This window comes from Mycteria americana, chromosome 14, assembly GCF_035582795.1.
Source record: "Mycteria americana isolate JAX WOST 10 ecotype Jacksonville Zoo and Gardens chromosome 14, USCA_MyAme_1.0, whole genome shotgun sequence".
Lineage (NCBI taxonomy): Eukaryota > Metazoa > Chordata > Aves > Ciconiiformes > Ciconiidae > Mycteria > Mycteria americana.
In genome coordinates, this window is record NC_134378.1 from 4757306 (window position 1) to 4777021 (window position 19716).

Here is a 19716-nt window from a genome sequence, read left to right on the forward strand (position 1 = left end):
TATGAAATATAATCCAAAAAAACGTGATGCACGATTCTGTATGTTTAGTAGTTTCTGAGCATTAGAGTGAATTATTTCAAGCATCTTTCAAAAAAAAAAAATCTATTTTCTTCATTTGCTATTCTCACTGAAAACTCATAAAAGGCACACATACTTTAGAGGCACTGCCGAAACTTTAGTGAAAGTCTTGGCCGATTTGTCGTACAAGCTCATCCTCATTTGCAAGGGAATGGGGGCATGTTTGTGAGAAGGGGACGGAGAGAAGGGACTATGGGAAATGGCTGTGACTTGCCTTTAGTGCAACAATTAAAGCAGAAGTCTGACTTTGCTGAGGGGCTGGTATTTTTTGGTGTCTTTCCCAGTAATAACGGTGCCAAAAGGAATGAGATGTGGTTTATAGCTGCAGCCTGCAGGAAAAGCAAAGCCTGTTTGCGAGCCCTCCAAAGGCTCTCTTGGTTGATTGTCCTAGTGAGAGATCAGTTTGCTGCTACCTCCCCTCCTACCTGCATTGTGAATTGTTCACAAAATTGCCGTGAACAGCACATCTTGAGAGAAGGTGTCGTGCCTTGCCTGAGCGCCTCATTAACCATGCTTAGGTTCAGGCTCATGGTGTGATTAGATGGAGAAGGAAAATATGTTTCTTCCATCAGGCTTTATTACCAGAACATGTAAACGCTAGGCTCACCTCATGCATAGCCATTTGTCTCCATAAAAGCCCCTCCACTCTTTCCTTGGCCCAGATAAAGTGCTGGTGGGAATAACTGACAGCTGTCCTGAGCTGGTGCGAATGTCGGGCTTAGGTCTTCTTTCAGGTAGCGCAGAGGCCGTTCAAGGTGCGTTTGTCACGGACGTCCAGAGGAGGTGATCTTCTGCCTAGTTTCAGCTCTGTGTGTCATTCGGTTGAGAGTAGGATGACCCAGATTGCGTGACACTTTTTTTTTTTTTTTTTTAAGCAGAAACACTTGGCTGGGTGAGAGGCACGCAATCGGTGTGATGCCACGGACCATGCTGCAAGAGCTGTTACTGCAATCCGTGGGTTTTGTACCATTTTTTATCTGTCTGACCAAAGAGATCAGAAGCACAGTTGTCACTATAAACCCAAAGGCCAGAGTCAGATCCTTCTTTGTTGCTGAGCAGCTTCGTCTGGTTCCAGATTCGTAACACGAGCGCCTGCTTTGAGGGGAGTTATTCTGGAAAGGAGGGGGCACCACTTTTCTGGCTTTCACCTCTCCCTATGATACTTCTCTCTGAGAAGAGAGCCAAGTATACCAGAATTAAAGGATCTGATGAAGAGAGAAATTAATAATTGCCTGCAAAGGAGCTGAGTGATCTGAGCTACATTTTACAAGTAGCCTGTGCTCTGCATGTGCCCTTACTGTATTAGCACTAGAACCGCACATTAGTTTTAAGACTCCCTCTCGAATAGGGATATTGTAATGTTTTTTAATTGGGGCTGATAAACATGTGGCATTACTTGTAGGTTCCTCAGAGAAGCCAATTGTGAAATTGGGTTTGTATTAAACCTAATGATGGAAAATTAAGCATAGTACGTCTGTTGGAAATGGTCCGCGATAAAAATCTTCTCCTCTCCATTACAGGACGTTAATAGGGAATAGGGGAGGAAGGATGCACTGGGAAAGCGAATCCAACTAGGGGAATTAATAAGCCTTGAAATTCCCTCTGTTCAGAGTTCTCACACTGTCATTAGTCGGAGCATTAGGGATGATTATACAAATGCTTTGGATGTTACTCTTCCTTAAATCCCAAATTTATTCACATTTTGTATCTGAGGGTTGCTTCGCTAGAGCCATAGCTCTGTAAATCTCTGAGTGTCCTGGGAATGTGACTGTGTTTATGAGAACCTGGGATTCAGAAATCCTTAAATTCAGTAGCCTAATCTTCAGAGCAGACGATGGCTTTGTGCTAATTTATTTCAGAAGCAGCAGGATGCGTTCAGCAGCTCTGGTAATTGAACCACCAGACTCACTTATCTCCCACTGGAGATCAGCTTGCCCTGCAGCAGTGGCCACTGCTGGCATTCCTTTCTCCTTCTCATAGTCCTGCAACGTCAAACCAGAGCGTACGCCCGTCTTGATACCTTCCCCCTAATATACCAGTAACCCAGCTAACGCCTTGCGTGTGGCGTTGCGCGCGTCTTCGGTTGCCAGCCGCCGAAGGCAGCCTCGTGCCCTCGCCTGCCTGCTCCTGCCCGGCTTTGCAGTGAGGGGCAAGGGCAGAGACCCTGACTGCTGCTGAGCAAAACTCCGCGGCGATTTCTCAAGGATAGCGATGTTTACAATAGCACTCTGGCCGTATTTCTGCCTCACAAAAATCACCCTGAAATTGCAATTTGATTTATTTATTCTTTATCCCTTCCAAAACATGACTGCAGTATTGCTGACAAGGGATGGTGTTTAGGCTCTTTGCCAGTAAGCTTTCTGTAAGAAACAAGCCTTGTGTACGCAGTCTTAAGGGGTTTTTTATGAACAATCTGAGGGAGATATATGTTCTGTTTGCTAATATCTTGGGTTTGGGTAGGACCAGAAAGAATTAATGCAGACTGTTAAGGTCTGTATGTGTGAAAGAACCCAAGCATCTCAGATGCCTGTAATCATAGGAAAAAACAATGGTTTAATTGGCCAACTATTTAAATTTGGTCACCTCTGGTAGATAAGAAACTAAATTTTTCACCTAATCTGAGTTTCTGTTGTTAAAAATAACTATTGTAACAGTCAGTTGTTTAGTTATTTAAGCTCTTTCCTGTGAGTTCACCAGGAATATTTTGTTGTGTATATGTGTTGTGCTGGGATATTAGAGGTTACAATCCCATCTGCACAGTGACAGAGATTTTTTTTAATCCATTCCTTTCAAAAAGAAACTTCTTCTGTTAAGTTTACGTTTCTGAAATTTAAGTTTCTGCATGGAAGATAACTATATTTTTATGCTGGTTTATTCTTTCTGATAATATGACATCTTTGTAATTGCCATATAAATTTTAGGCCTGAACCAGCAGAGCGGTTTAATTTGCCTCTAACATCCGGTATGGCTTATTTGAAATGCTAGTAATTTGTTTGCTATTAACTTGGACCCCTTTCAGTTATCTCATATTGTACACCCCAAATCCCACTTGAATATCTTGCTCATCTGTATGTATCTTTCAGTCATGTTCTTTGCAGGTTTGTGCAGAAAGGTATGGAATGCGATGGGAGTCGTCACGCAGAGCTCACCTGTACAAAATGCGCTGTTTCGCTCTATGTGCTGTATCCTCGCTAGCCTGATCGGCTCTTTACTCTGTTTCCCATCTCTTTGGGTTTGTCTCCTTGACACAAAAAACATTCAAGTGTGATTTAGTCTTTCTAGGCAGCTGTAGGCAAGTGTGTGTTTCCTACTTTTTTCTTTACTTTCTTTTGCCTGCACCAGTCTATGGGGTGGTGGAGAAAGAAATAAACAAACAGAGCGAGAATGAGAGTGGAAATACCAGAGAGGTGAAAGCTTGTTTTGCCTCCCTGTCTTTAAAACAGACAGTAGCCATGGAGAGATGACCCAGCCAACCCTGACTATCCAGACCCACCCGTACCGGAGCTGCGAGCCGGTGGAAATGTCCTACCCCCGGGGGCAGTTCCAGCCAGCCATCCGAGTGGCCGACCTGCTGCAGCACATCACCCAGATGAAGCGAGGACAGGGCTATGGATTTAAAGAGGAGTATGAGGTGAGAGGAACCTTCGCTCACATGAATAAGTAGAGGAGTTGCACTCACAAAGGCTAGATGCTTGGGAGGGGAGGATAATGGTTTTTAAGAGCTTCTTTTCCTTAATTCACTTACCCTCTTAATCCTTTCCTTTCTCCATCTTATTTCTGTTTACGAGGGCAGGATTTTACAGCACTAGCAGTCTTTGGTGGCCCTCTAGTCCAAAGAAAAGGTGTTTATTACAGCAGTAAGATAATGACATTGTGCTCATCCATCAGCATGTGCCCTCGCTCCCATAAAGAGCAGACAGTAAATATTTAACAGGTGCTGAACTCAGTGACGGCCTTGGAGTCCCATAGTCCTTTACTTATTGATGTGCTTTAGTTGACAACAGTGCAAGCCAGGCTTTAAGAAAAGGAAGGGATTTTGCTTGAGCTTTTCAGGAGCTCCCCAAATACTCTGTACCAACTGATCAAATTAAATCACAGCGTAATGACCTGAATGCAGAATTGTAAAGGCAAGGGCAGAACCTTGTGTAGCTTAAATGAAGGTGGAGTTTTCCAGTATGCTCAAACCTCTGGCTCAGAGTATTTTTGGCTGATCAACTCTTCCAACTCCATGTGAGGAGAGAAGCAAAGAGTAAGCTGCAAAAATGAAAGCAGCCCTCCTCCCTGCCCCAGCTCTTCCCCCCAAGGTGGAATGACCAGGAATGTAATCCAGTGACAAGAAGAACATGACGTTGGGGAGGAGCTGGAAGAGGGATATACACTTAGAGGAGAGAGAACAGAAGAGGCAAATAGCATCAAACATATGTGAGAATTTGCTCTAGCAAGTGATAATTATAATGAATGTAGTAAGCTTGTGGGAAGGCAATAAGCAATTAATATGCATAGTGGCATTAAAACTACTTAAAAATAACATAACAGCTGTGAAAAATAAGTTACTTAATGAAAACAGCTCACTTTTCCACCCTGCAAGTAAGAGTCCATGGGGTTTGTATCATTGATGCTGGGTTTTGCTGTAATTGAGAGGCAATCTTTTTCTGGTTGTCACTAGGGAGTATTTTTTTAATCAGAGGGCATCAAAGACTGTCATAACAAATGTTTCTGGTAACTGTATGTTAACCAGGTCTAGTCGCTCATGCCCCACAATCAAGCACGCTAATTAAACTATCAATATAGAGAGCTCTGTTTAATATTGAAAAAGGGTAATAATTCTCTTAGGAGATTTACTTACCCGCCCCCCTTGGCCTCCATTTCCATGAGCAGTACCCAAAACTAGATTCAGCTGAATTACAGATGCCCTAAGATCTAGTTCTTGACGTTCAAGAAGAAAACAGGTGCTGGCATATATGTAATTTTCTGGCACTGGCATTGGTAATTATCAAAATAACACATTAGCATGAAAAATGTCAATGCAACTTTCAGCTCCGCAAGTTCTGCCTTTCCCAGAAAGTGCTATCTACATACGTATATAATGACGATGATATTATATAGATTTGCATAATTCCTTTCTTTACAAGAAATAGCTTGGAGAATGCCACAAGCTCTCAAATCACATGTGCTGTTCTGCCCTTCAATCAGAGGTAATTCCCCGAAGCGGCAGTCATTTTCAGCGGTGGAATTTGGTTTTCAGAGCATGGGACGCAGGCAGCGCTTCAGCTCCAAACGGCTTTCAGCCACCGCCAGCAATACCACAAATGCGGGGAGGATGTCAAGGAGTGTTAGAGCTCCTGGGAGGTGGGAGGTTTAAGTTGGCTGAGGGTGGTGTCTCGGACTGGAATCCAGAGGAGCACAAAGCTGCAAAACTGGCTTTGCAAAACGTTTTGCAGAATGGTTGATAAAATCTTAAAAAAGAATGTGATGTCTCTTTTAAAATGTGTTTTCATACATTAATATCAGTCTCGCCTCCAAATCGTTATTTTCTTCTAAGGAACTGGTTTTCCTACTTACTTTGCAAATTGATAGCATAAATTACAGCCTATTTAGTGACATTTTACCAAATAATTTTACTCTCATGAAAAATCACTTTGGACAGAGCGTATCAGTCACACATGACAATCTCTTATCTCTGTACATTCTCATCTCCGCTGAGTAACCTGGAAATTGCATTTGATATTTGTTTAAAGTACACTTTCACCTACAGACCATTAGAGCACAGGCAGCATATTCTACTGAGGGCATCTAGAAAAATATTTCTGGTGCTTGCATCTTGCGCCTAACTCCACAGTGAGATGAAAAGCAGGATGTGATTGTGTAAGTGGTGTCACTGCTGGTGAGAAATGGATGATAACTGCGTGCGTGTGAACGGGGGAATCTGTCAGCACTTGCCATGTGTGTGTTATTTTGGGTCTGCCTGCTGCACCTGAGGCCAAAGTGTGACTTGGGCCTTTTTGGCTGCTGCTTCTTTTTAGCAATAACACGTGTAGACCACAAGAGAAAAAGATTGCTGGCACTGGGTGTAGATAGCACTATTTGGGATTAGGCATAGCCGTAAACATGTAAACGGGACACATTTAAATATGTCACCTGTTCTTTTTCAGAACGTATCAGCCCTGATTTGTTGTGAGCTGCGGGACTAGTCCCACAGCCTTACTGCGAGCACCAATTACTGGCTAAGGAGATAATAGGCTTAAGTATCCAAACTCATTTTCCGTTATGATTTAGGATGTCACTAAAGTACATTCTCCTGCTGCATTACTGAGATCGTTTAGTTGTTTTGGATTTTGTGGCTCCTTCCTCAATCATCTTAGTATTGAGAGTCTTCAGCTTATTGAAGTCACCTCTGGATTTTAACCCTTTCATTTCTGGCTGGCTACACATCTTCTGTCTGGTCAAAAGAATAGATCCTGTGGTTCAGGCTATGATCTGACATTGCAAAACGTTCGGCAGCAGGGTGTTACTGTAGATGCCGTCCTTGGACAGTGTTGGCTTAAGGCTTTGCTACAAACCGGAATGGGGCACTGATCTGGCTGAAATATTTCTTTTCAGGTTATTTTTTTTTATCCGAAGCAGTTTGTAACCCTGGGTCACAGCAGAGTTGTGGGAACGGTTTTGCCACCGCTGCTGAGAAGGTCGTGGCTGCAGGGAGAGGGCCAGGACTCTGTGGCAGGCTTTGAGATGAGCAGCAAGGCTTTTAATTGATATTGTTGCCTTTGGCAGCAATACTGCAGCGTTGGGGTAGATCAGTGAAAATGAATGATTCAAGTTTTCGTATTTAAATTAAAAACAAACAGCAAACTAACTAAATGCATCCATTGGAAATTGAAATTGGTTTGCAATAAGCCTCAATTTAATGTGAACACTTTAGTGATGTTGCTTAGAAAGCTTGATTGAGATGAAGTTGACTTTCAGAGATCTATCCTTGTAATTTCAGATAAAAATTAGATCAATTTAATTTAAAAAGCATCATTGTAACGTAAATTCCACTACTGGGAAGATATTTCAGTATAAATTTTACAAAACTTCTCTAAAAGAAGAAAAGTAGAAAAGTCTGATTATCAAGTTCGAATTTTTGAACGCTGAAAGTTTGCGGTTGTTAAATCAAAGAAAGAAGAGGGAGCGTTTCCTGTGAAATGCAGATCAAACACTGATGCCTGAGCGATCTATCCTGATTTACCATTGCTGATAATGCAGAGAGAAACAGAAATATTAACCCTTTTTGCTATTATAGAGATACCTACTGTACAAACAAAAACTGAAGGAACAAAATATTAGGTATGCTCCTCTCTTTCTGGATGCAACCGATTTATAATGGAGATTTTTGCCTTTGTATTTCTAATGCAGTTTCAGTTCTTGGTGCTGCATTTTTAGTGATCTCACAGAAAAATTGTTTGCGCTGCACCACCCGTGTCCATGCAGTTACTCCAGTTTCTTCATCTGGTGTGTATAAAAGTTAGGGGTATAAGGTACAGCTCCGCAAAGGCAGTTTGTGTTCCTCACCAACCAGAGCTGTGCTTCCTCTCTTCAGAGACGGGTAGTTCTGTGAAAAGCAGAGATTTCTTTGGTATTGAATGAGATGAAAAATCCTGGACTCTTAAATCTTTGGAGGCTATATCAGGCAAATATAAAAACATCAGTTTCAATGGAGAAGTTCATGTTCAAATCATATGAAAGGATAGGGTTTGTTGAAAAGGGATTTATTGGACCTGAACGTATTTTTTTTTGGCCAAGATAGCTTCTCCCATGTGGAAGTCATGAGAAAGGATTTTCTTTTTTTTCCGTTTTCCTTTTTCCTTTTTAGATGGCTATGATTAGATGTCTAATGACTGTTGCCATTCTCTGGTCAATCTGCTGCAATTTGTTATTAGTGGAAAAATAAGGCACCTTTTTCCTCAGTCTTTGAAGATGAAAATGAACCTTCCTCACCTCTTTCCTTTTACTCAGGGATCTTTTTGTTGTTTGTAGGTTTGTTGGTTGGGGTTTTTTGCTCAGAAGATGAGCTGCTATTTGGAAACAGCTGTCTGTAAAGGAAATGTATGTGTGATCAAAGCCCTCACCAATTACAGAGTTATTACTCTTTCTCCTGGGCTTTTGAATAGGAACTCACTGTCCCAGTCTTTTGTCAGCAACGCTCGTGGCCGTGCTGCAGTGCCTGACATTTGCTGTCCTGGAACCCCTTTGGGGGAAGTTCACGACGATCTGGTCTGCCAGGGGTTTGCTCATATTAAGTTTAATTGTAATGTCAGTGTTGTAGATCCTAATAATTGTGTCTCTCTGCTATTGCATTCAGGCACTGTAATAGACCTGGATGGCTTGTGAAGATGAATATAAATTCATTTTCTAGCACAGCTGTGTCAAACTACGCACTGCTAGCTAAGGCAGATACGATTCTACAATGATTGTGGTATAAAACCCCTTTAATTCCCTGGGGACCATAAATAATACAATTTATAACCTCACTGTTGTTTTTAGTAATGTAACATCGTGTTAGGGAGTCGATCTTGGAGGAGGCAGATCTAGAGCAGCGGTTCAGTGGGAGCCGTTCTGCTCCTCGCCTGTGTTTTCGGCCCCAGTCAAGGCTAGGCTGGCTGCAGCCCACGGCAGCGGTTTGCCCATCGCGGCTGGCCGGCCGGCTCTGCTGGCGATGCCCAGGGAGCTGGTGCTGCTGCTGTTCCGGCAGCAAGCGCTGCTGCTTTGATCTGCCTGCGCTGACGTCCCCGACCGTCTGGAGGCAGGGAGAGGGATCGTCCTGCTTACCGGCAGTCTGGGCCATCTTCCGAGGAAGGCAAGACCGTCCTTCAGCCAGATCCCGTGCCAGCTGCTGTTTGCCTGGCTTTGCCTTGAAAATCCTTCCTGGATGTGTCTCAAGGGGAAAGTGGCTCATTTGAGTGCGTTCAGAATAGTTATAGGACCAAGCTATAGGGTAGGGTAGCGCTCTGTGCTGCCAGTTTTCTTACCCCATCCTTTCTCAACTAAAGGAGCAGATTTTAAGAAAATGACTATGTATTTTCATACTTCATGAGCATGTGTTACCTCCTTTTGCCTCTCTTCCTTACACATGATCTAAAACCCTAAGCTTTTTAAGCTTTTTAATTTTTCCCCAGAGAAAACCAGCTAGTGGTTTGTATCGCGTCACCCCATTATTAATATAGAAATAGGTGAAACCACTGTATCTGTTTTCAACTTAAAGATGGAAGACTGAGCACTGTGTTTCAGCCATCTGGGTTTTCTTAGAAGTGTATGTATGTGAAATCTCCACAAACCCTGTTCTACAAGGGAAATGAGGTTACCCTGTGACTGCGCAGCCAGAAACAAATTCCCCTGATCCTTTTAGATCTGAAGTAGCAGGAGGAAAATGATTCTTCGCTGGCAGAAGCCAAGAGATGCAAATGGTCTGCACCAAGCTCTGCTTTTTGCATTAGTGGATGTGCCCTTTCCTCAAGAGCAGCTGTTTGCTCGGTTGACTACTCAATTATGCAGCGCCTTTATTTTTGCCCTGCTCAGCCATCTTAATCCACCTGAAGGCATTGGCCAGATTTTTATAAACACTCCACTATTGTTTATTTTGCAGGCACTACCCGAGGGGCAGACTGCATCCTGGGATACAGCCAAGGAAGACGAAAACCGCAATAAGAACAGATACGGAAACATAATCTCCTGTAGGTGTAAATTCACATTAACCTGAGCTTACTGTAAGTTTTTATATGCATCCTGTGGAAAAGGGCGTGTTTGAGGATCTCACTAAAAGCTGGTTTACAGTGCTGAGCCTTCAGTAGTTCAATCTGTTTGTTACAGGCTATGTTTCTATGATTTTTTTTATTTTCTTTTGTGGGTTTTTTCATTGTTTTACATAAAGTCATTGCATGACTTTATGGTTTTTTACACGTTTTCTATCTACCTTGCTTTATGCTTAATGTTTGTAATTTAAGGGCTCAATCCTTTTGTCGGATTTTCACAGTGGGTAATGATGCCCATTTTCTGTCCATTTTTGCTACATAACCCGGAGCTTTCAGTGCCACAAATGGGAGCGCAAAAGGAGATGCAGGTATGTCAGATTTTTAGGCATGGATCAGAGATCAGATTCCCTCCTTCCTTGTGGTCAGTAACCAGTGGAGCAGTCACTGCTTGTCCCCAGAGAGCTGGTTTGATGTGTGGAACAAGCTTAGATCCTGCCGCAGAATCACAATAAGGCAGCTGAAAATGCACTAAAGCTTCTTAGTTTTACTTCTTTCAATAACCAATTACTGTTGATGTTATAGGAATATTGATACATCGCAGAACTGCAGGGCAGTGAAGGACTCCATTAAAACCGTTTAGGTCAGCTTTATTCTCCAGGTCAGGACCAGATTCACCTCTGTCATTTTTATCAGGTATTTGTGAAGCCTCTTCCTGATGATCTCCAAAGTTGAGCTTTCCACAAGCTCTCCAGGCAGCTTACCCCAGTGTTTCATTATTCCTTATAATGACTGGGGAGAGGAGGTGCGAGAAGTAATTCTTCTTAAGAGCTGCTGAGCAGCATCAAGGTGGAGAAGCCAGGCCTAAGACCATCAGAACAAGAAATAAGAGTATAAATGAATGTGCCGTAGATTTTCATGACTGGATAAATCTATAGAATGTTATAAGAGCAAAATTAAGTCATGCTGAGTGATATATTTAGTACTGTATTTTTTCTCAAGTTAAATATGTGTTCCCTGTAGAACAAACAGACTTTACTAAAGAATTAAAAAAAAACCTTGGCCACAAAGAAAGGTCATCTCACACGTAACTACTCCTCTCTTTCTTTTAAGACTTGAAAGAAATGATTCATGTAACAGTTTTGGGGGAATGGCATAGAACAGCTCAGTTCAGGGACCCCATGGTAAAGATGAAGAAATCTGGAAACAAAGATCAGAAGTTTGTGAGCCCTGATCTGATCCCACTTCTGCTGCTGGCTTTCTGCGTTGGTTGTGAGCAGGTCACCGGTTCCATCAGTCTTTGTTTCTCCATGTGGAAAATGGAAGTATAGTAGTGGAGTATTAACTTAAGGGGAAAATTGTCTCCCTTAAATTCAGCTGCCTAAAAGCTCCACCTCGCTCTTAAGTTTCCTGTGTTCCTAGTGGCAAAGAGGGATACCTCCAGACAGAGGTTCAATTTACCTGTCTATACAATTAGCTTAGATTAAATTAGTCTAAAACAGACAAATCGTCCAGCTACAACAACGACACACTGGATTGAAGATACAAGTGCCATGGGATGATATAAGGAAGGAAACGTGAAAGACTCTTTGTTTCTCTGTATGATTTTGAGGAAGCAGTTGACATAATTTAAAGGTGGAGGTGAAAAGAGCCAAGACTGTGTGTGATAGCCACCATCTAATTTATGGTGAAGGTCATCACAAAGAAAATGTTGAACTCCAAGTGAAATGTGAGAAGAAATTAAGGAAGCAAAATCGAGGAAGATAAATGGGGTATTATCTAAAGGGAGGGTGCTCACAAAGACGAATTGTTGTCTAATGAAGAGTGATGTTAGCCTTTTAGCTATAAATATAAATACGGTAGCAGTACAGATAGGAGGTGATGCGCTTGAATAAGGGAATGCAAAATGTAATCAAAGCTAAAGGAAGAAGTGTCTGCACAGTATAAAACATTAGAAAAGAAGCTCAAGTTTGAGGGCTGTTGGGAAGAATTTCAGAATGAGGTTGAGAGGGTGGAAAGGCATAGGTAAAGAAAGCAAGGTAGTGAAAGAGAGGAAGGATGCAGAAGAGTTGAAGGTAAATAACAAAGTTGAGTGGGTTTTCTTCGCTTCAAATATATATATTGAAGAGTTTGAGGAGGAGACAGCAGCTCTTCTAAAAGACAGCAAGGAGAATTTAGTAATTTGCAATAAAGAGTGATAAAATGGAGTGAAATCCTTGCTTCACTTTGAAGATGCTAGGGAGAAGGAAGGGAGGAAGCCTGAGGAAGGAGCATATAATTCATCAGACATTTTGTAAAACCATTGGGAAATTATCAGTGGTGTCACTGGCGAAGCCTTGAGCTAGACCCTGCTGATGGGCGACGTTGGGCAACTTTCCTGAGTAAAGGCAACGACAGGATCCAGAATAGAGGATTGATAGCAGAGCTGAGAATAGCAGGGGAGTAGTTCCCTCTGGGCAGATCATGAAAACAAATTGTCCTCAGTGGGTACAAACTGTGCAAAAGCCTGAGCAGGGGAGGGGAGGTGGAAAGCGATTACACCCTTAGCTGCTTTGTTGTCCTAGAATTGTAATTGCTGGTAAAACCCAGAGTATGCACTGATTGCTTCTACCAGTTTATTTGGTAAAAGGCTGCAGATGGCAATTAACGTTATTTATGTAACCACAGTTGCCATTTCATCACTCTGGGAACAAGATATCCCATGCCTTTTGGGGAGTGAATTGAAAAGTCAGGTTTTGATCTAACTTTTGTAACTGCTTCAGAGACTTTTGTTAAAATGTGGGTTTGTAAGCTCTTGCAATAAGTAGCATTGCTCAGTGAATCACAGCAGATTAGATCTTGTCTTTATGGCCTTCTGGGTAATAGTACACTTACAGGACTGTTTTACTCGGCTCACTGCTTTCCCAGGGCTGTATTAACATCGTGCCTCTCTGTGAAAACCTAGATCTTACTGCCGGCCCCAACATCTGCTGTTCTTACATTTGCAAATCAAAACTGCAGATGAGGCTATTCTGCTCATGGAGAGGAGCTGCAAGAGAGCTCTAAGCTCTCCCATGCTTTAAACCCCGGCTTTTCAGCGTTCCCTTCAATCTGCAACACTGGTATGTTTTTTGGAGAAAGGGAAAGGCTGAGGAGTGGATTTGGGGTCTGTATGACCACAGAAATCCACTGTTGATGGTGGAAAGATGCACTGTAATTGCACAGATTTGCCATGCAGGAGGAAGCTGCCCTACTCGAACTTTTTATTGTATCAGCAGTCCGTGAGCTTTGCTCCTGCGCTTTGGGTATAAAAGCTGTAAACACAAAGACAGTTGTGGAGATGCAAGTTTTTCCTTTAGGGGGCCAGGGTAGGTACTGTATCCGTTTATGTGCTGAAGCAAAATGATTTAAATTTGCTTTAGGGCCTTAGATATTGAGGCCTTCAAAGTGCATCAGCAAGTAGTTGGTAGGGGAGGGATGCTGAGCTTTTGTGGGTTGACCTAAACCCATTACGTAGAAGAGAAAACATCCAGAAGCTGTATGGGACACTTGGTTCTATTCTATTTCTCCCCATCTTGTCCAGGTTTAGAGCCATTACATTATCAGAGAGTAAAGACTCTCAGATGGGAGCTGAGGACGTAAAGACATAGGATTGTGTTTTGCTTCGTCTTACAGGAGAGCACTTTCTTTCCCTTTCTTTTCTCCCTTTACTGAGCATAATATTACAGGAGGAGGTCAGCACTCCCAGGAGTGCTCGTCCTGGTGCTACTTTAGACACATCCTCCCATCTGCAGCAGAGCATCTTCCCACTTAGGCACCATGGTTTTAAAGTCCTGTGACGGTCCGTTAAAAACTATTGAGTTGATGACAAAAGGCAGTAGAGAAATTTGCTTTTCCTTCATGCTCTGACTACCATACACTTTGAGCTGGAAGACTGTGAATTAATCAGAGGATTTTGTGGTGGAAGAGACAAACAACAGAGAGAGATTAACGGAGCTCTCGGCTGAAACGCAGGTGGAGCGTACTTCTTGGCCACGGACAGGGATAATGCATAAAATATAAAAACCCCATATATGAATATTGGATTTAGAATAGAAGTCTTTTGTCTTCCAAGCATTTTTATTCCATGGTTTCTTCTGTAGTGCCTACACTCTTGCTTGTCTGTGCAGTGTCCATGGTATGTGATCCTGAGAGGGTGGGCTGTACCACGCCTCGCTGTTACCCAGTTCTCAAGGCACAGTCCAGGACCAGTGGAGAAAGAAAGGGGAGGACAGTGTGCCTTGGGAGGGCACATCATCCTTTCATACCACAACTGGGTTGAATAATTTCAAAAGATGTCTGTATGTCTCCATTGACTATGTGGGGAACCTTGACAGCCAGTTTAGACTAGCTGCGTAATATTTAGATGGCAAAAGTTGTGTGAGATTAATCCAGTGCTGGTGTCAAAATGAGATGTGGAAAAATTGCAATGATATTTCAAATGATCGCTAATGGGAATTTTGACAGAAGTTTGAAACGGTAACGTTTTTGTGCTAAAACGGGAGCATAATGCTTTTCAGTGAAATTCTTGTCATGTTTTAAATCTGTTTTAAGACCTATTTTCAGTCAAAGTACTCTTCATACAAATTTAGAGTTCTGCTAACTTGCATACAGACTATAGTAAACAGGGAGAAATAAAATAATTTATACATTTGTTAAAGTATATTTCTGTTTTCTGCAGTCCTGAATGTTACAAATGTGCCATTTTTCTTCTGTTTCTCCCTCCATTTTTGAAGTTTCTTATAATCCATTTGTAACACACGGTGATATGGTGTCTGATAAATTTACAGAAGAGTTGAGCGACACTTTCATTTCAGTGTGCCAAATATGCAGTCTCCGTGGCTAGTGTAGTCCAGTGGAAAGGGTGCAGAATCAGAAATAAATTCTGACCATTGGGAGAAGATACAGTGAAGACATTTGCTGTTCTTTGAAAAGTCCTTTAAAGTCTATAGAGGAAAAAAAATAAGTACAAGATCATTACTGTTAGTAGCATAGTAAGTTGCATTGGTTTTTGCCCCTCTCCATTAAAAAAAAAGCCAAATAAATTCCAAAGTACCAAAGGGTAAAAAAGGGATTTACAGGGTAAGTTGTTTCATGAACTTTTATTCAGACTGTGCTCCTAAACTTACGAACAGATTAAAGGCACCATTAAGACATCATTAATATTTTGTGTGCTTACCATATACACAGATTTTTTTTCTGCTGCACTGTTCACGCTCATAAGAGAAATTAATCACCCACAGGAATTAATCTCATTTTTGTAAAATATGCAATGAAATATTGTGAATTCTGTCCTCCTGAAGCAAAGTTCAACTAAAAGTATTTTTCAATTGGTCCCAAAATATAATTGGACCTAAAGCTGAGTGTCTCCTTTTTTAAAATTGTCATTCATTTCCAATGGTCATTTCTTCATCCGTTACTGTTCTTCACAGATAGAATAACCGTATTTGGCTTAAAGGGAAAAAAACACCACACTTTTTACAGCTACAGAGCATCTTTTGCTTATCCAGAATTGTCTTAAATGTTCTGCAGTCTCCTTCTGAGTCTCCTTCTGAGGTCTTCCACGTCTAGCTCCCTCAGGAGGTATTCATCCTGCCTGTTTTAAGTTTTTAACTAAAGAGGAGCTCAAAGAGCTGAAACTTAATTTTTGGGTTTGGTTCTAGTAAATGAAAAGAGGCAGGTTCTTCCTCAAGGGCTATTCAGAGCACTTCAGCTACACACCGTGCATAGACAGTGTCTTTGTCCCACTTAAAAAAATCAACCTGAGATTCTTTTCACTGGCCATTAGGGTCATTTTTGGCCTCATCACTTTTTAGTTCTATTGTTGCAATAAGTTAAGACTTTCATAACGTTATTCCTTTGTGGCATCACAAGAAGAGTTAGTAGATGTTCCCCTCCCAACCATTAGCTCTAGGGTTTTTTTCTTTGCTTTTGTGCTGTGTGATTCTTAACTAGCCTTGGTTTCCTGCCTTGAATTGCAAGTGTGAAATTGTCTACGGGAGATTTTGTGTATTTCATCTAGATGTCCGGTTTAATCAGCTCTTTGTCTGTCTTTGTAGAATTGCTCTAAGTATAAATTCTTTTGTTGTCTGTCTAACCACATGATTTACTGCAACTCCCGGTGCAGTTGCCTTGAGCGCAGGTAATTGTCTGGAGTTGGGAACATCATCAGCACTCTGAGAAATATACCTGCTTCCACTGCGTAGCAAACCTTGTATTTATTAATACAAATATAACAGAGCTTTTGATGGATTCAGCTGTGTAACCTTTTTTGAATGCAAATATGGGATTTGATAAATACAGCAATGTGGTTGTATTTTTTGGGTGTGAAAAATCTCACCCAAAGAATTAACGGAGTATGAGAATCATTGCTTTACATAGCCAAATGAATATTTAATATATATCCAAATCTTGGTTTTCAGAACTGCATGCACATCTGTCTTGACAATTATTATCTGATTCTACATTTAATTAAGTGATGACTAAAACCCTTTTTGACTGAATTACTGCAGAATCACAACTCATATTTTTATGTTTCATTGCTATGGTTCTTTTTAATTGAATGTAAATCATGCTTAGGCCTGTGTTTTGTGAAGTGCTTCTAAACATGAATGCTTTACTGACTGAGAGCTAGGATCTACGGAGCTGGTAGAGAGGAAATAAACTTAATGGACTTCTTCATTTCTTTTATATATATATATATATATATATATGGACTTAACTATACCGCTTTTAAAATGAGCCCAGCATGCCCAGCAGTGACCTCTGTAACCCAGTAGCCTTTGCCAAGCAACTGGCCCTTAGACAGCAGTTCTGCAGTTAATTGCATACCAGCGCTGGGGTTGCCAGCCCAAATCAGCTCAGCAGCCCAGCTCGCGGAGTGCCTCCTTTGGCAGAGCCCAGCACCGGCTCTTCCAGAGGAAGATCAAAATACTCCCGTGGTGGAAAGCCGTGACGTCATCTGCCTGCTGGGGTAGCTCCTTTCTGCGTCTGAACTGTAGAGCATGCTGGGAGATGAAAAGATTGATATCTGTTATTTGATTGCCTTATCTAAAGTAACTTTGAACGTCCTCAAAAACATGAACATTTCAACATTTTTTTTTTTTTTTTAACACTGCCTTGATGCTGTTTTGTGAGTTCTGTGGGCTGCATAAAGGAACATTGCTCTGTTTTCCTTTGGCGTTTCCTTTCAGGTTTCTGGGTTGCCCCATTTCTTATTTGCAGGATTTCATTTGCCATTTTACCCTCCTTAATCTTTTATACCTCTGTCATGACCTATTTATTTTTATCCTGATCTTGACAGTTTTAGCTCTTGCCTCAGTTTCCATAGATCAGATGAAGCCAGGGAGACTGTTACTTCCAAGCGTGAAGATGGCTTTTGTGGATGGAGACACATCCTGCAAAGATCTGTCCCAAGACCCCCAAACCAAGACGTATTTGTGGTCTGTCTAAAAGCTCTGTAAGGGTTATGGTGACAGCAGTGAATTTAATGAACACAGAGTATGAGTGAACACTAACCCAAGGATCTAAACGTTACATCTTAAACACAGAAGAAAGGGCTTGTAGGAACAGGAATACCTGTGATATTCTTTCATTTTTTATCATTGTAAGTATTCAGTTACCCACTTGCAGGAATCAGCAGATAAATAAAACACTTAGAAACTCCTCTTTATCGTTACTGTCACTTTTTTTTCTTTCATTCTTTCAGATGATCATTCAAGAGTGAGATTGCAGCTGCTGGATGGGGACCCCCACTCTGACTACATAAACGCCAATTACATAGACGTAAGGCTCCTGGACGTCCCCGCTCTGACAAACTCTCCTGCTGACAAGTCTGCTTATGGATTTGGTGCATCTGACATAGGGACAGACTGTTGATCTGATATGAATGACAGCTGAACCTCATACAAACATCATGTTGTGACAGGGAGAAGGTTTCCAGTTTATTCTGTCTGACCAATCTGGACAGATGGAGATTTCCTATGTTTGACAGATCCACCAACATAAGTGGAATGTGGGCTAAATGACGTATGCAGAAATCGGTATTGGCCCCTCGCAATAGCATTAGTAGATAACTGAGACTTACCAACTTCTTACAAAGTTGCAGTGCAGAAGGCGTGTAGATAGATTGACATATTTTTTTTTAGCGTTATACAATAACATTCAAAAGCAGCCTCCCTCGCGCACACAGAACGATCAAATGCACGTGCATTTCTTGTATGCATGTCCTAAATTTTAGGAACATGAGAATGTTCAGAAGAGTTTCTTTAGGGGATGAAAAATACACCTAGTAAAGCTACATAAGACTGATATGCAGCGTTTTCATACAGAGGCAAATGCATGCCTTTCTTCTTTTTCAAACAAGAAAGTGCAGCATTTTACCTATTAGTTTTCAGATTTGCCCACTGTTTAAGTCACAGGACTTGTGTTTCTTTGAGGAAATAGTGAAAACTGCCCCATTCCTGTTTTCTCTTTGGCATAATGAGATCTTATTTTTCAGCCTGAGTGAGATACCGTCAGTTAAAATCTCATAGGGCAACCTACGAGCCTTCATTCATTCGATAACCAGTGTTAGTACACCGTTAAGAGCGCAGCAGTTGGTGGTACCTGGAAAGTATAAAATACATGCTGAGCTTTGTCTGAGCTGTGATCTCGCAGATCGTCACGTTTTGGTTTTTTTTTTTCCAGGGGTACCACCGGCCTCGCCATTACATTGCAACTCAAGGCAAGTTCATTCTTGTATGTCTAAATATTTGTAAAACCACTGCTGTTTTAAACTGTTGTAAGACCCATTTGTAGGGTGACATCTTCTGCGTTGGGGTGATATCTTCTGTTTTGGGTGACCTCTTCTGTTTTGGGGAACATCTGAAAACTTGGTATAGAGGCACAAAAGGGAAGGATATAGAATGTTCCAAGACCTTTAAGGCACTCAAACGCAAAACCTCAGCTACAGGAAGAACAAATGCTACAGACTTAGAGGGGGCAGTACAATCTGTAATGTGTCCTTTGTGCATGAAGTATGAGATGAGAACTGAAAGGGACTTTACAGATCTTGGATTTACCTTCTGGAGTGACATTGCTTCGGGAGGGCAATATGAATAAGCCTGTGACTGATGAACTTTTAGTTACTGGGAACTAGTAGGAAATACACTTGAACACCACCTTCTCTAAGTTAGTTGATGAGTTTCCTATGCCTTTAGGGAAGAAAAAAAAAAACAAAAGAAAAAACCACCACAATTCAATGCTGAGGGCTATCCATGTTAGGTGACAAACCTCCCTACTCCTGTTCTTTACAACAGGGTGCTGTTTTCCTGCATCACTGGCCAAACTCTTATGCTGTGACCTCTTCCTCTACCATTACTTGTCCTCATTTTTGTGCATTCCTTACCTGCAAATGCGATGTTCATAGAAATGACTCTGTTCTTAAATTCTGCTTTATGACTTCATTGCTGTCTTGTCCCTGTTGAAAGCGTAAAACAACATGTTAGAATAAAACTGGCATTTGAGGATGTACAGGTGTAGGGAATGCAGCAAGGCAGAGAACGTGGAGGATGGAGGATGGGCAGAGTGGGTGTAAGGAGTCTGTGGGAGGACTTGGTCTGCAGTGTAGAAGAGAGGAAGGAAACAAGGTCAGAGAGAGGCTGTAGTCTAATAAACCTCTTGTGAGGACTGACTGACTGGCTGTTGGAACCTGAAATTTTTCTCTCTGGGGGAACTTCAGAAAAGGGCATGTTTCCTTCCTCCTTCATAATTAATAAATATTAAAGTGTGAAATGGAGGAATTTTAGTGCTGAATCAGGTACAAATTTCAATACAGCCTTAATTACAGAGTCCCTATAGGGTGCAGCCGTGTCCCACCACTAATACGTGATTACCTACTGGAGCCATCTCCACT

The 19716-nt window shown here is 41.6% G+C and overlaps 1 protein-coding gene across 1 annotated transcript in view; it reads left to right on the forward strand.

Annotated features, from left to right (window-relative positions):
- PTPRT (protein tyrosine phosphatase receptor type T) overlaps positions 1–19716 on the forward strand; it is a 342262-nt gene that overhangs the window by 301635 nt on the left and 20911 nt on the right. Inside the window, exons 21-24 of the mRNA XM_075516941.1 lie at positions 3522–3709; positions 9701–9788; positions 17530–17606; positions 18510–18546. Of these exons, the coding sequence (XP_075373056.1) occupies positions 3522–3709; positions 9701–9788; positions 17530–17606; positions 18510–18546 (390 nt within the window). The remainder of the gene's footprint in view (positions 1–3521; positions 3710–9700; positions 9789–17529; positions 17607–18509; positions 18547–19716) is intronic.